Below are 14472 nucleotides of genomic sequence, written 5' to 3'. Positions count from 1 at the left end.
ATATTAGTAATAGAAAATTAGTAAATAACAGCATGTAATGAAATAGGACAATCTCTGTAAGATTCTAGACACCTTTCTCTTGGGATAATATTATACATCTTGTCCAACTGTATTTCATGTGATTATTATAAGCGATTTCTTTAATTAATAATTTAAAGTTTATATACTTGTTTATATAATGATAGAAGACTTTCTTATTTAATAATATCTATAATCAGTACATACATTAATTATGAGATATTTTGTATGTATATATATGTTTTATATATACTTTTAGTTTTGATAGGTGAAGTTAATTAAATTTTATTAATAATAAAGGAAGATATTTCAATGCTACATAATAATTTAAAAAAAAGTTGCACGTTATCAAATTTGTTTTCAGAGCCAATTAACATTGACGAACACGAGTAGCATGTTTAAATACATTATGAGAATACTATTACAAATTTATTAGAAAGTAAGTACTAAATATTTAATAAATAAGTAATGAAAATAAAGTACAACACATATAATAATTTGATAGTTTATATAATTTAAATATAAATAATATTTTTTTGGAGGTTGCGTTGCGGGCGCAGGTTCAGTAATCGAGAAGACGAGAGCAGAGGCTTTTAAGATGACATATTAATATATTTAGACTATATACATGGGTCTACATGTCAGTGTTAACATTTTGGCCCGTCTGAGCCTACGTCTGGCAGCCGCGTTTAGCGTGGTTTTCCGAAGGACCTTTCCTATGGTCGGTCGAATGGCTGGTTCTGGGGAAAGTGCCGTAGATTCCGTCTGGGTGCCCTGGTCGATGGCCCTAACCTCTGCACGGCGTGGAGATAGCGTTGCGGGAGTCACCTCGTGGTAGCGTTAGTAGAGGTGGTCTCGTTATGAGAGGTTTGTGAACCTCTAATGGTTGCAGCACCCACGGAAGTAAGGTGATTCCCTTACTCTCTTCTGCAAGTGCTGCTGGTGGAGAGGGTGTCCGCCTTGGTAAGGGGGAGAACCTAGGTCTAGACGCCCCCGGTGTCGGTGGACGTTCGGACAACTCCGGTGTCCGTGGTGGCGAGCCTATTCCTCCAGGAGAGGCTGGACTGCGAGGCTTCCGCCGGGAACGTTTTCCCTTCTTGGGATGCCGGTGCTTACGTTCCCTTGTCCGGGAGCGCACGTCTACTGGCTCTTTCAGGGTTCTTGTGAGAGGGCCTTCTAAGGTCGACGTCGCTTCTCAGATTACCTAACACTTCACTGTGTTAGACTCTAAGATGCTTGTGCAGCGTGTACGCTTGTGCAGCGTGTAACGCTTGTGCAGCGTGTATGCTTGTGCAGCGGGTATGCTCATTCAGCATGTATGCTTATTCAGCATATATGGACACTTCCGCAGTGTCTGGAGAGTATGGTTTTCTCTCTGATAACCACCCGCTGTGGCCGCTTGATATAGGGGTGCTGGTGTGAATTTCTGCCCGAGTATGTACAGTCGTCGCGGCGCCGCCTAGCGGAGCTTTGGAGAAGTGCGACTCGTGCGGCCTTAGCCGCCACGCGTCGCACTTCTCCGACTGCGTGTTTTACATTTTTGTTATGTCGTTCCACCACAATTTTAAAAATTTATATTAATATATCTTCACAGGTGATCTACAAGTATCAAATATTACAGAATGCAATGATCATGACGATATCAGAGGTACATAGTCAAAATTTACTACATGGGCTGAAAAGTCTTTGGCTTAACAATGAAAAAACGATTTTTTTAATGAAAACAGTGTTTTATTCCTCGATATAATCTCCATTTAGAGTAATGCACTTAGTGTAACGGTCCGCTAACATTTCGATGCCGGTCTTATAGTGCTCGGTGTCAAGTTCCTCAAAATAGGCATTTGTTTCCAACTTGATCTCCTCATTCGAGTAAAATCTTTTACCAGCGAGCCACTGCTTCAGTCGGGGAAAAAGGAAATGGTCGCTGGGGGCCAGGTCTGGAGAATATGGGGGATGCGGGACCAATTCATAGCGCAATTTCTTTAATTTATCGGTCGTATTGCGAGCCGAATGAGCTGGAGCATTGTCTTGGTGAAACAAAATTTTTTTCTTTGCCAAATGTGGCCGTTTGATCTTGACCTCGTCGTCCAATCGATCCAGTAATGTACAGTAATATTCTTTATTGATAGTTTTACCATGTTCAAGATAATCAATGAATATTATGTTATGCGCATCCCAAAAAATACTGGCCAAAACCTTGCCGGCTGATTGTTGTGTCTTCGGGCGCTTCGGACGGCTTTCACCAGGCAATAACCACTCCGCTGACTGCCGATTGGACTCCGGTGTGTAGTGATGGATCCATGTTTCATCCATTGTGACAAATCGACGCAAAAACTCCTTCTTATTGCGGTTAAACAGGGCCAGATTTTGCTTTGAAAGTCGAACAAGTTCCGCTTTTTGCTCAATTGTCAAAAACGCGGCACCCAACGCGCGCAAAGCTTTTTCATATGTAAATATTCATGAATGATATGACCAACGCGTTCCTTTGAGATGCCTATGATGTTAGCTAGCTCACCCAATTTTATTTTGCGGTCATTCAACACGATTTCACTGATTTTCTGGATGTTTTCTGGAGTAACTGCCTCATTTGGCCTTTCTGAACGTGCTGCATCATTTGTGCTCGTACGGTTACGACGAAACTCAGCAAACCAATATTTGATGGTTGAATTCGGTGGGACAGATGTGCCGTAACATTTATCAAGCCATGCCTTTGCTTCAACAGTGTTTTTTCCCATCAGGAAGCAATGTTTAATCAAAACACGAAATTCACTTTTTTCCATAGTAAAGATAAATTCAGAGGTAACGTCACTTCGAAAGTTATAACTTGTACACGAGTCAACGAAATATCATGAAATTTTTGCAGCATCTAAGTTAAGGTTGGTACTCTATAGGAAATATAAGGATTTTTAGTTTGTGGCGCCATCTATATGTCAGGCCAAAGACTTTTCAGCCCATGTAGTATATAGATTTCAATGAATACTGCAAAAAAAATTATACCTTAATTATATAAATAATGTTATGTGAAATAGATATCTCTACATATTCAGGAGAAGAGGTGGCAGAAACAAGAAGAGATAGAAATGAAGAGAATCCTGTATCTATGTCGATAAGAAAGGAAAGAAAAAGAAAAGCGAAAGGTATGATATATATACCGCCCCTCCCCAAGAGGGCGGGGGTATCCATGATGGATTTCCCCTGCATGAAAAAAAAAAGGTATGATATATATAATCACAATAAAAATAATTGTCTACAATAGTTTTAACAAAGATATGATCATGTACATAAAATGTATTGGTCATATTTCTATTTTAATGAAAGACAGAAATCTATATATATTGTATATATATATATATACATGAATATTTACATGCACATATACCTAGTAAGCAAAATGCTAGCAGAATGCGCGCAGATTGACGCCAATTTCGATCAGATCTCCACATCAAAACCATAACCATCTGTGTCCTCATTAGGCTCGTGTTTTGTCGACAGGACCCGTGTGATAGGCCATGCGAGCAGATTGTCGGCAGAAACCACGCAGATCCTGCTGCCAAACTACGCGTAGAGCCTGCGCGCTGAGTTTGCTCGGTTTCTGCCGCCAATCTGCCGTCAAATTACTGCAAGTCTTGCGGGGTTTTTGCTACAAATCTGCCGTCAAATATCCGACAGCAGGATCTGGCGCATATTTGACCGCAGATTGGCGGTATAATTTGATATAACAGATACTGCGTTAAATTTATTGCCTATTTGCCATCAAACTATGATATCAGGCTTTGTTCGAAATCTGCTCGCGCAGGTTTGGCTATCTGGGTATATACAGGGTGCGCGATTTATCTGAAGACATTGAAATATCTCGAGAACTATGCATTGGATAAAAAAAGTGGTTAATGAAAGTTGTTAGTCTCGAAGGGGGACATCCAATGATACTAAACTCGACCTCCCACCCCACTCCCTGGGGGTGGGGGTTGGGGGCAACTTTGAAATCTTAAATGGAAACTCCCATTTTTTATTACAGATACGGATTCTACGCCACAGAATACGTAAATTTTGTCCGAAACTTTTTTTTGATTCGCGATAGATGGCGCTGTAATCGCAAAAAATTATATTTTCCGCAATTCTCCAGAAATGATCATTGGATTGAGAAATAAAAAATACCTGTTCAATATTTTTAAAGAACATAAAAGTTATTCTCCCCCATCCTCTCGGGGTAGGGTGGGTGATAACGTTCAAATCTCAAATGGGGACCCACATTTTTCATTGCAGAATTAGACTGTACGTGAAATTTTTATTGAAACAATTTTTTTCATTCGTGATAGATAGCGTTGAATTTTTCTGAAAAACTACTTTTAGCGTTACAAGGAACAACGACGAGGACGTAGTAGTTTTATGTTCCCTTCGGGTGCTTTTTTAATGTGAGTCCCCTTGCCTCTCACAGATCGGGGTGCTTTTTTGATGTGAGTCCCCTTGCCTCTCACTATTCAATTAATTAGAGTAAGTGTTCGAAATTTTTACCTTCAACTTCAATACACTTATTGATCCTTTTTTCAAATGACTGTACACAGGATATAAGTATATCTGTGGGAGTTTCAGCGCAAGCGTTTCTTATGCGTTCTACCATGTTTTCACGAGTTTTTGGCACTTGTTGATAAACCTTATCTTTTAGGTAACCCCACAGAAAGGAACCCGGCGATGTCAAATCAGGCGACCTAGCAGGCCAATTAATCGGGCCACCTCTGCCAATCCACCGACCATTGTAAGCACGGTCTAATACTTCCCGTGCTGCTATTGAGTTATGCGCTGGGCAACCGTCATGCTGAAACCACATACTTTGTCGAGCGTCCAAGGCAACATCATCAAGTAGTGGTGGTAGTTCCTGTTCCAGGACATTTCGATATTTGATTCCATTCAAATTACCTTCAATAAAATAAGGACCAATGAGTCTGTTCCCTATGATTCCACACCAAACGTTAACCGACCAAGGACGTTGATGTTCGTACGTAACTTGTCGTAACCAGTGGGGATTTTCTACACTCCAGTAATGCATGTTATGTCGATCAACGCCATCATGGTTTGTGAATGTAGACTCATCTGAAAATAGTACATTAGCAATGAAATTGGGGTTCGTTTGCATTTGTTGAAATGCCCATTCACAAAACACCACTCGATTATGAAAATCATCGCCATGAAGTTCTTGATGTAGTGAAATGTGATATGGGTGATACTTATGACGATGCAATATTCTGCGAATACTATCTCCGGAAATTCCGAAATCGCGATGTAATTGCCGAGTGCTTACCTGTGGGTTGTGGTGAACAGCTGCTAGCACAGCTATTTCATTAACTTCTCCTGTAACAGTTGTTCTTCGTTTTCTTTTTTTAGTTTGTACGCTGCCATCCGAGATAAAGGCAGTCACAACTTTGTAAAAAAAAGAACGTGCGCGAACATTGTCTGGAAAACGCTCAGCATACAAGGCAACAGCATCGTCAACATTCCTCCTACATTCACCATAAATCAGAATCATTTCAATTTTTTCTTCTACGGTTGCAGAATTCATTTTCCACTTGTTTTCATTTCCACAATTCTGTTCAAAGAATGAAGGGTAGATATGCAGGTAATAAAAACTAGTCAAGTAAAATGAAATTGTTAGAGATGCTTTCAGTTCTAATTCTGAAAGGAAAGTGAGCTCTGACCGCATTGCACTGCCTTTTATAATAAGCCGTAATTCGCCATACACCCACAGTGGCGCGTCGAGCAGTTCCCTTTTCGATTCGGGTTCCCATTTGAGATTTAAACGTTATGACCCACCCTACCCCGAGAGGATGGGGGGGAATAACTTTTATTATGTTCTTTAAAAATATTGAACAGGTATTTTTTATTTCTCAATCCAATGATCATTTCTGAAGAATTGCGGAAAATATAATTTTTTGCGATTACAGCGCCATCTATCACGAATCAAAAAAAAAGTTTCGGACAAAATTTACGTATTCTGTGGCGTAAAATCCGTATCTGCAATAAAAAATGGGGGTTTCCATTTAAGATTTCAAAGTTGCCCCCAACCCCCACCCCCAGGGAGTGGGGTGGGAGGTCGAGTTTAGTATCATTGGATGTCCCCCTTCAAGACTAACAACTTTCATTAACCACTTTTTTTTATCCAATGCATATTTCTCGAGATATTTCAATGTCTTCAGATAAATCGTGCACCCTGTATATGTGGTAAATATATTGTGTATATATATGTGTTTACATACGTATAGTGTGTCTGACCGCAACTACGACTAAATTCTTATAGTTCCTGTCAAACATCCTTAACGTATAATATGTATTATAATACAGAAAAAAAGTAAGGAGATATATGAATATATAATATATTTATTACTATTATATAAATAATATTTATTATTTATTACTATTTTTAGTGCAACTATATTATTAGTTTATAATACAGTCAATTTAAATATCTTCGTTAATAAAAGAAGTATCAAAAATACAAAGGAACTTGTACTGCCTTAAAATATTTGTACCTAACTACTCATTTCTTTACCAATCCAGAAATCGTTTTACCAACGTACAATTCATTTCCTTATCAATCCAAATATTATTACTTTGCCTATTACATAGGAAATTAAACTAACTGTTTTGATTAACAGGTAAATATGTGTACATGTGTGAAAGTGTTGCCTGCTCTTTTCTGTCTTCTTATCTTTATCAAACGTGCAATACATATATGATTTCATAGAATGTAATCTATTCCTATGCATGTCTACTTCTAATCCAGTGAGAAATAACTTATCAAGTGACGTCAAAACGATGCCAAATCAGTGTCGATTTCATAGTTTGGACTTCGATCAAAGAGTCATTTCTTGCTAGAAAACCTCCTAAACTTTTAAATCTTGAATCCATTCATGTTCCAGTTTCTATCTTTAACTTATTGGCTATTCGCAAGAAGAAGCATCTTAATCCTCAAGATCTAAAAATATACAATACAATAGCATCACTGAGAAAAGTAATTTTGCGCATTACTACTAGGAAGAACAATTTAAAGCATAGATTGCAGGAAGCAAACAGATTTTTGAAAAAGAAATCATTCGCTACTTTAGATGAAATGCCAACACCCGCTAAAGACTTTTTTATATCATATTTAAGAAATATGAATAGAAATAAATATAAAAGAGAATATACGTTACAAGATACAATATTTGCACTGTCACTTTATAAAAAAAGTCTTAAAGCTTATAAATATATGGCACAAATATTTTATCTACCTAGTAAGGAAACATTAAGAAAATTGTTACAAAATATTATATTAAAACCAGGTATTTGTGATATAATTTTTGATGAAATAATAGCTCGTGTAGAATCATTCACAGATGAAAAATACAAATATTGCGTATTACTTTTCGACGAAATAAAACTGGATGCTGCATTATTGTATAACCCAACTGCAGATTTTGTTGAAGGTTTTATTGATGATGGCGATGAGAGAAAATTGGAAATAGCTGATCATGTGTTAGTTTGGATGTTAAAAGGATGTTAAAAGGAATTTATGGCAGCAAACCATGGAAACAACCAATTGTGTTTTCATTTTGTAGAGATTCTACACCATCAAATAATATTGTACATGTTTAAAAAAATTATAATCAAAACACATAACGCTGGATTAAAAATTGTCGCTTCAGTATGTGACCAAGGCAGTAGTAACGTAAAAGCTATACAACAACTGATACTGGATTCCAAACGAGAAGCTTTTTCTAATAATGTATTTTTAGAGCACGATGAAATAATTATAAGAAATCATCAAATTATTCCATTATATGATCCACCACATTTATTAAAATGCATACGCAATAATTTAATAACTAAAAATTTACGGTACAAATTAAAAGATGGCAAAGAACAAATAGCAAAGTGGTCACACATGGAAGATGCTTATGAAATTGATTGCAACAATGGCCATTTCTGAACAATGCGTAAATTAACAGATTGTCATGTTGTACGTAATAAAATTAAGAAAATGAAAGTCTCGTGCTGTGCGCAAGTGTTTAGCAATACTGTATCAAGTATCATAGCGTTAATGAGTAGAAGTCAAAGCAAGAATCTTACTTCAAATAAGTCTATGTCACCTGAAGGTATTGAAACTGCTGAGTTATTGTTTTTTTAACGGATTTGACAGCGTAAATGGTAGTATATGATTGAATGATGATGCACATGAACAATTATGGACGGATGCTATGTCTACATTTAAAAGTATGGAATTTATTAAAAATAAATCTCATGATCGGAAAACTCCAATAGTTTTAAAAAATTGGATACATACACTACAAGGTTTCAAATTATTAAGTGAATATTTACGTGAAAATAATTTTACAACTTTTGTAACTAAAACATTCAATCAAGATGCTCTTGAAAATTTTTTTGGGCAGATCCGGCAACACGGTTGCGGCAACAGATCCGGCAACACGGTGGACAAAATACTAACCCTACATGTAGTACATTTGTAGGATATTACAAAAGTTTATTAATAAATACATATACTGATATGTCCACAATATTTGGAATTGCGAACCAGATAATACATCTGGATATTTATTAAACTTAAAGAAACTTTTAACTTTTTCATTGACTGAAAATAAAACTTTAAATTATCAAATTATTTTGCCAAAGGTAATACCAATAATGGATGATATAAATATTAGTATTGTCAATATATCAACTTATATAATAAAAAATATAAATTCGATGTATGAAAAGAATTGTGAGACGTGCCATATAAATGTAACAACCTTACAACAAAATGAGACTTTTACAATTGGCATTACGAAAATTGTAAGCATTACTTATTATTATTTGCCAATGATTTCTCACTTTCTGCAATTTTCTAGATACATTAAAGAAATTATAATAAATTATACAGGGTGTTTGATAGCTGATCATGCAGACGAAAGTTGGAGATAGATTGGGTGTAGCCGAAAAGGAAAGTCATGTACCATAATGTCAAATTGGCAATAGTTACCGAGTTATTAATTAAAACATGTGAGCCAACGAGCACGTAGAGAGCGGAGGGCGGCTGCAGTAAGCACGAAGACATTTGATACAGGCGGAGTCAGTGAGTGACGGTAGGCAAGCGCGCGCGGCGAGGGGCAACATAAGCGACAAAAGGCGATTGCGCGCGACGAGGAGCGAGCGAGCTTTTTCTTTATAGCTTTTTCCTTATAGCTCGCTCGCTCCTCGTCGTTCGCGCTCGCTCGCTCTTCATCGCGCTCGCTCGCCTCTTGTCGCTTGCGCTCGCTCGCTCTCGTCGTTCGCGTTCGCTCGCTCCTCGTCGCACGCGTTCGCCTCTTAAGCTAAGACTCCATGCATGCGATGAGCTGCGGCAAACGGTTGCGGTGACCAATCAGGAGACAGACGCATGCCGGAGCTTGCCGCAACCGGACTTGCGCCTCCCTCCTGATTGGTCACCGCAACCGTTTGCCGCAGTTCACCGCATGCATGGAGTCTTAGCTTTATTGTTTACGTTGCCCCTCGCCGCGCGCGCTCGCCTACCGACTCCGCCTGTATCAAATGTCTACGTGCTTACTGCGGTCGCCCTCCGCTCTCTACGCGCTCGTTGGCTCACATGTTTTAATTAATAACTCGATAACTATTGGCAATTTGACATTATGGTACATGACTTTTCTTCTCGGCTACACCCAATCTATTTCCAACTTTCGTCTGCATGATCAGCTATCAAACACCCTGTACAGATTTTCAGTTCTTAGAATGTAATCATGTTGCATCGTTAATACAAATAATCGCACACAAAAGTACGGAGAGAATCATCAAACATTATTTTGAAGATATTAGAAAAATATTAAAAGGTACGTTACATCTTAATTGTAATGATGCTCTTATGATAACTGCAAATGATTATTTTATGAAACATAGGAAATGTATGAATTTTGTAATGCAAAATATAATAATCTAATATGTATAATATATGGTGTTGCATATTATAGTGGACTGGACGAAGTAGTTCCGTTGAATACAAACGTTTTTTTATTTTAATTTCTTATATATATATATATTTATATATTTATATATTTATTTATTTACCATTAATCTTACCTTTGTATATACTTATATTTAATAATTATGAAAAGTTGCTAAATTATATTTTTAATATATCCATCTTAGAAATAATAATGTATTAACGACTTCAAATGACATATTGACAATGTATAATTGACGCCAATTAATCATTAATACGTCATCATGTTTGCTGGGATCAAATTAATATATTTTTTTACAAAATTATTATAACTTGTCATTTTGTAAAATTCATTTTTTAAAAATTATCAAGTCATTTATTAAAAAATTCATCATATGCTCGTTGAACAAACAGCTAATTTTGTATCAAGTTACATTAGCATTATTAAACATAAACATGTATTTTATACAAAAATATAAAACAACTTTATTTTTAGTAGTTTAATTATATTAAGAGCAAATATCCTTACATCAATTATATGTTGGCATATGGTTATACATTACAATTATACAAATATATAATTGATGTAAGAATATTTTTTCTTAATACTTAAAATAAGAAATACAGTTTTACATTAAAATTATAATGCAGAAAAATACCATTTTAATTTTGCGGAAAAGCCGCCATATTGATTTAATTCGTCCCGTCAAATCCGTTCGTCACTATCAGATAGCGCTTTACAATGCCCTCAATGGCATCAACTATATACGAGTTTGCCTGCCCTGCGCCTACCTAAATCTGGAGGAGAGTCTTCCCTCAGGAAGACTTCCCTCCACCAGAGGAAGATGATGCTGCTCCCTCAACTAGCAAGAGGAAGCGTCAGTATACAAAGGGGGGAGGCAAAGAGTACCCATCCTCCTCTTTTACAAAGGGAGGCGAATGAGCGCCCACGGGAGGTGAATGAGCATCTCCAATGGGGCATCCCAAGGGTGAATAGGCCATACAGGTCTACACCGAAGATGATACAGGAAGCACTGGACGGGGTGGAATATTGAAGGTATCTCCGGGTGGAACCGGGCAAAAAAGTCCGGGGGGAGTATACGGGGAGGGCATTGGCTGCCCTAAATGGAACAACCCACCATTACCTGGAGGATATTGCGGAGGCACTGGGGCAGTGCCAATTTTATGCGGAGCAGGGGGATCCCGATAAAAGACTTGCGGCCATAGAGATCCAAATTCGTGGTCTCAAGTCCGAAATCGCCCGCATGGGGCAACTGCTGGAGAAATTAACCTCTCCAGTAGTCGCAACTGCGGGCAGCAGGGCAATCCCTGATCCAGCTGGGAATAAGGGGAGGGAGGTGAAACCCTCCAAACATATGGGCAAAAGGGGAGGCACATCCAGGAAAGATGTGCCCCCCCAAAAAAGGGAGGAGAGGTTTCACGACCAAAGCCTCCTCCCAGTAAGGGAGGGAAGCCTCGAGAAGAGACGGCCCCGAAAAAGGGACCCCCTCCTCCCAAGCCTCCCATAATCAGGGCTCCTCCGCGTAACCCGGCAGTTACGGTGACCGCGCTGCTGGGAAAAACAATAGAGGAGGTTATGCGTCAGGCCCGCGATAAAGTGGATCTCTCGGAGATAGATGTCGCTCCGGGAGATTTTAAAATTAAACGCGCGCGGAACGGGGGAACGATTCTCGAGATCCCTGGCGGGGATGCTCGGCAGAAGGCTGACCGCCTCGCCAGGGAGCTCGAGGACGCGCTCTGCGGGGAGGCCAAGGTCGCCAGGCCGGCAAAGAGGACCGAATTCCGAATTGTCGGCCTGGACGATTCGGCTACCCCGCGGGGCGTCATGGACGCGATCTGGGCCGTTGGGGGGTGCCCGCCGGGGGATATCCAGATCGGCAAGATCGGGAGATCCTCCGGCGGACTAAACGCGGTATGGGTCTGATGCCCAGCGGGGGCAGCCCAAAAGGTGGCAGCAGCTAAGGGGCTGAATATGTTGGGCCAAAGCCCAGGTCCAGCCGATTGAGGACCGCCTCGTACAATGTTATAGGTGCCTGAGCTTCGGGCACCTGGCGGTTGCCTGCCGAGCCAAAGATAGGCTCGGGGGGCAACCGCCAGGTTGCCAACTGCTTTACATGCTGGGGGGTAGGCCACATCGCGCGGGACTGCACAGTGCGTCCCGTGCGATGTGGCAGGTAGGAATCCTCACCACAGGATGGGGGGGAAGGCTTGCGGGGCGGTCCCCAACCGGACTACCGCGATAAGGGGGAAGCCCGAGCGACGCTGCGCTAAAAAACACGCTACCAAGGCTGGGGAGCCCCATAGGAGGGAAGGGGAGACCACGGATGAGAAATCCGGGTTACCCCAGCCCCCCGTTGAGGCCGCTCAAAAAGGGGAAAGTTCGGTAGGACCGAGCAAAGAGGTAGGGATGGTGGGCAGGGGGCTAAGGTCGCCCATGAATAAGGTAGGGCCGGTAGAATAAGGGGGGACGCGCCTCCCCACTGAACCGGAACAGGCGCCTGTAAAGGCTATGGCCTTAAAAGAAGCGATGCATGAGATGGAGGTGGAGCTGGCCAGCTCCCTGTTGGCGGAGGCGGGGTGGGATGAGTGGGGGGGCTAGGTTCAAGATGGGACTCCCCACCTACTCGCTCACCCCAAGCTTGATAGGACTGCTGGTGGGCTGGACTGATTCGAGGCCCCCCCCCCACCAGTGGCTCATCGAGCGGGGAGGCGCTCATTAGGGCCTCTGGGAGCGAGGAGGATGGGCCGACCCCCTGAACAAGGGGGACCATCCCTCCCTCGCAGTAGGGTGGGCATGGCCCGGAACCAGGGTGTGAACCAGGCCGGGGATTGTGTGATGCCCTGGTGTAGGGAGTCCCGGGGAAGGATGACCGGTCCCATTTCTGGGACCGGTTAAGTAGAGACCCCCTCGGTTCCTCACCGAGGGGGGGTTTGGGGGGCTCCCTTCGGCACCCCCACATACCTTTTCTCCTCCGTAGGCTCCACCTTGATGTGGTGAGGGAACTTGAAGGTCCCGATGACGTACAGAGCTGTGCCGGCGGGGGTTTCGGCCCCTGGCAGGTCCTACCATGCCGGAGTTGTCTGTACTGAGGGACTGGATCAAAAGTGCCTGACCAGGTTGGTTGATCAGCCTGGTCTTGACCAGACTGGTCATAGAGTGGGTGGGAGGAGAATATAATCCCTGGAGACATTGCACGCCGGTGCTCCGGCAGCCAAAAGGGATGACCTCCTCAGCACCCGCTCTAGGAAGGGGACCCCGTTCTCTGAGGCACTGCACACCGGTCCTCCGGCAGCCAAAGGAAACGGACCCTCCCTACCCACCTCGACGGATGGAGGATCCCCCACCCGGGTTTGCATACCATGGGGGATACCCCCATGGTACCCGGAGGGTGGAGGGGTGTCTCGGGCCGCTCGGACTTATTCCGAGGTCGGGGTCGAGACACCCTAGGGCAAGGAGGGAATAGGACCCCACTTTCGGAGGCATTGCACGCCGGTGCTCCGGCAGCCAAAAAAGGTGGGGCTCCCCACTTTCCCTCATCCGTTCAGCCTCGGCCGGGCGGAGGGAGGAACCCACACTCGGATCTGCACACCATGAGGGTATAGAACCCCTCATGGTACCCGGGGGGTGGAGGGGTGTTCCGGGCCGCTCGGATGTATTCCGAGGCGGAGCCGGAACGGCTGAGAGCTGTACTGAAGGGAATGCGATCGCATCACTCTAAAGCGGACCCTCAGGCGGCGCTAGCACGCTGGCTGCCATGAGGGAGGCGCTCCCGGTGGGGTGCGACACCGATAAGCTACCTCCTTCCATGGGGCCCCCAGCGTGGCGGCGCTCTGCACGGTGCCCACAGGGTCGGAGCTGTGGGACCCCCGAAAGCGGTCTGGCCAACAGAAATGGTGGTCAGGGCGTGTGTAGGGGACGGGAGGCCGGTGCCGACGATGATACATTCCGTCGGCCCGAGTCATATGTCGCTCCTCTGGGGGAACTCGGAGGCTCCCCCTTTCCGGGGGGATGCGGGCATGCCCGGGCGATGAAGCCGTGTAGAGTGGTGGGGTTCAAACAAAAAATGACGACCTCGCAAATCCCTATTGATTTTGAAAAAATAAAAATAAAAGACAAGGATATGGATACACCTATGACGACCCCGGAAAGAATGGTGGAAGAACTGGAAACCCTCCCCAGTTCCCGGACGGAGAAGGAGGAAATAACCTCCGAAGAACAACTGGGCGCAAGCCAGATGGCCATAGAGAATGAGTGTAGACGCTCATCTCGAAACATGGCCAGGAGAGGAAGGAGTAGCAGTGCGAGAAACACCAGAAGCCGCGCTGCTCAACAAGGAAGATGTTCTCCGTCCAGATCTAGGTCTAGGACGCCGAACAAGAAGGAAGGCTGAGTCCATGTCTGCTGAGACATCACCTGAGAGGATCATCGACAGGTGGGCCATCCCCAGGAAATCTGATGGGGAAACGGA

At 42.7% G+C, this 14472-nt stretch overlaps 1 protein-coding gene across 1 annotated transcript; it reads right to left on the bottom strand.

Moving 5' to 3' along the window:
- Positions 1 to 5043: 5043 nt before the first annotated feature.
- On the bottom strand, positions 5044 to 13157 carry LOC112590705 (uncharacterized). The gene is made up of 3 exons (XM_025308053.1): positions 13071 to 13157; positions 5315 to 5599; positions 5044 to 5106 (listed from the first exon to the last, which is right to left on the bottom strand). Exons 1-3 carry the CDS (start codon positions 13155 to 13157, stop codon positions 5044 to 5046), a joined length of 435 nt encoding a protein of 144 aa, XP_025163838.1.
- Between the last annotated feature and the right edge of the window lie 1315 nt (positions 13158 to 14472).

This window comes from Harpegnathos saltator, unplaced genomic scaffold, assembly GCF_003227715.2.
Source record: "Harpegnathos saltator strain DR-91 unplaced genomic scaffold, Hsal_v8.6 scaffold138, whole genome shotgun sequence".
NCBI classification, from domain to species: domain Eukaryota; kingdom Metazoa; phylum Arthropoda; class Insecta; order Hymenoptera; family Formicidae; genus Harpegnathos; species Harpegnathos saltator.
This window is presented reverse-complemented; position numbering and strand designations above follow the sequence as displayed.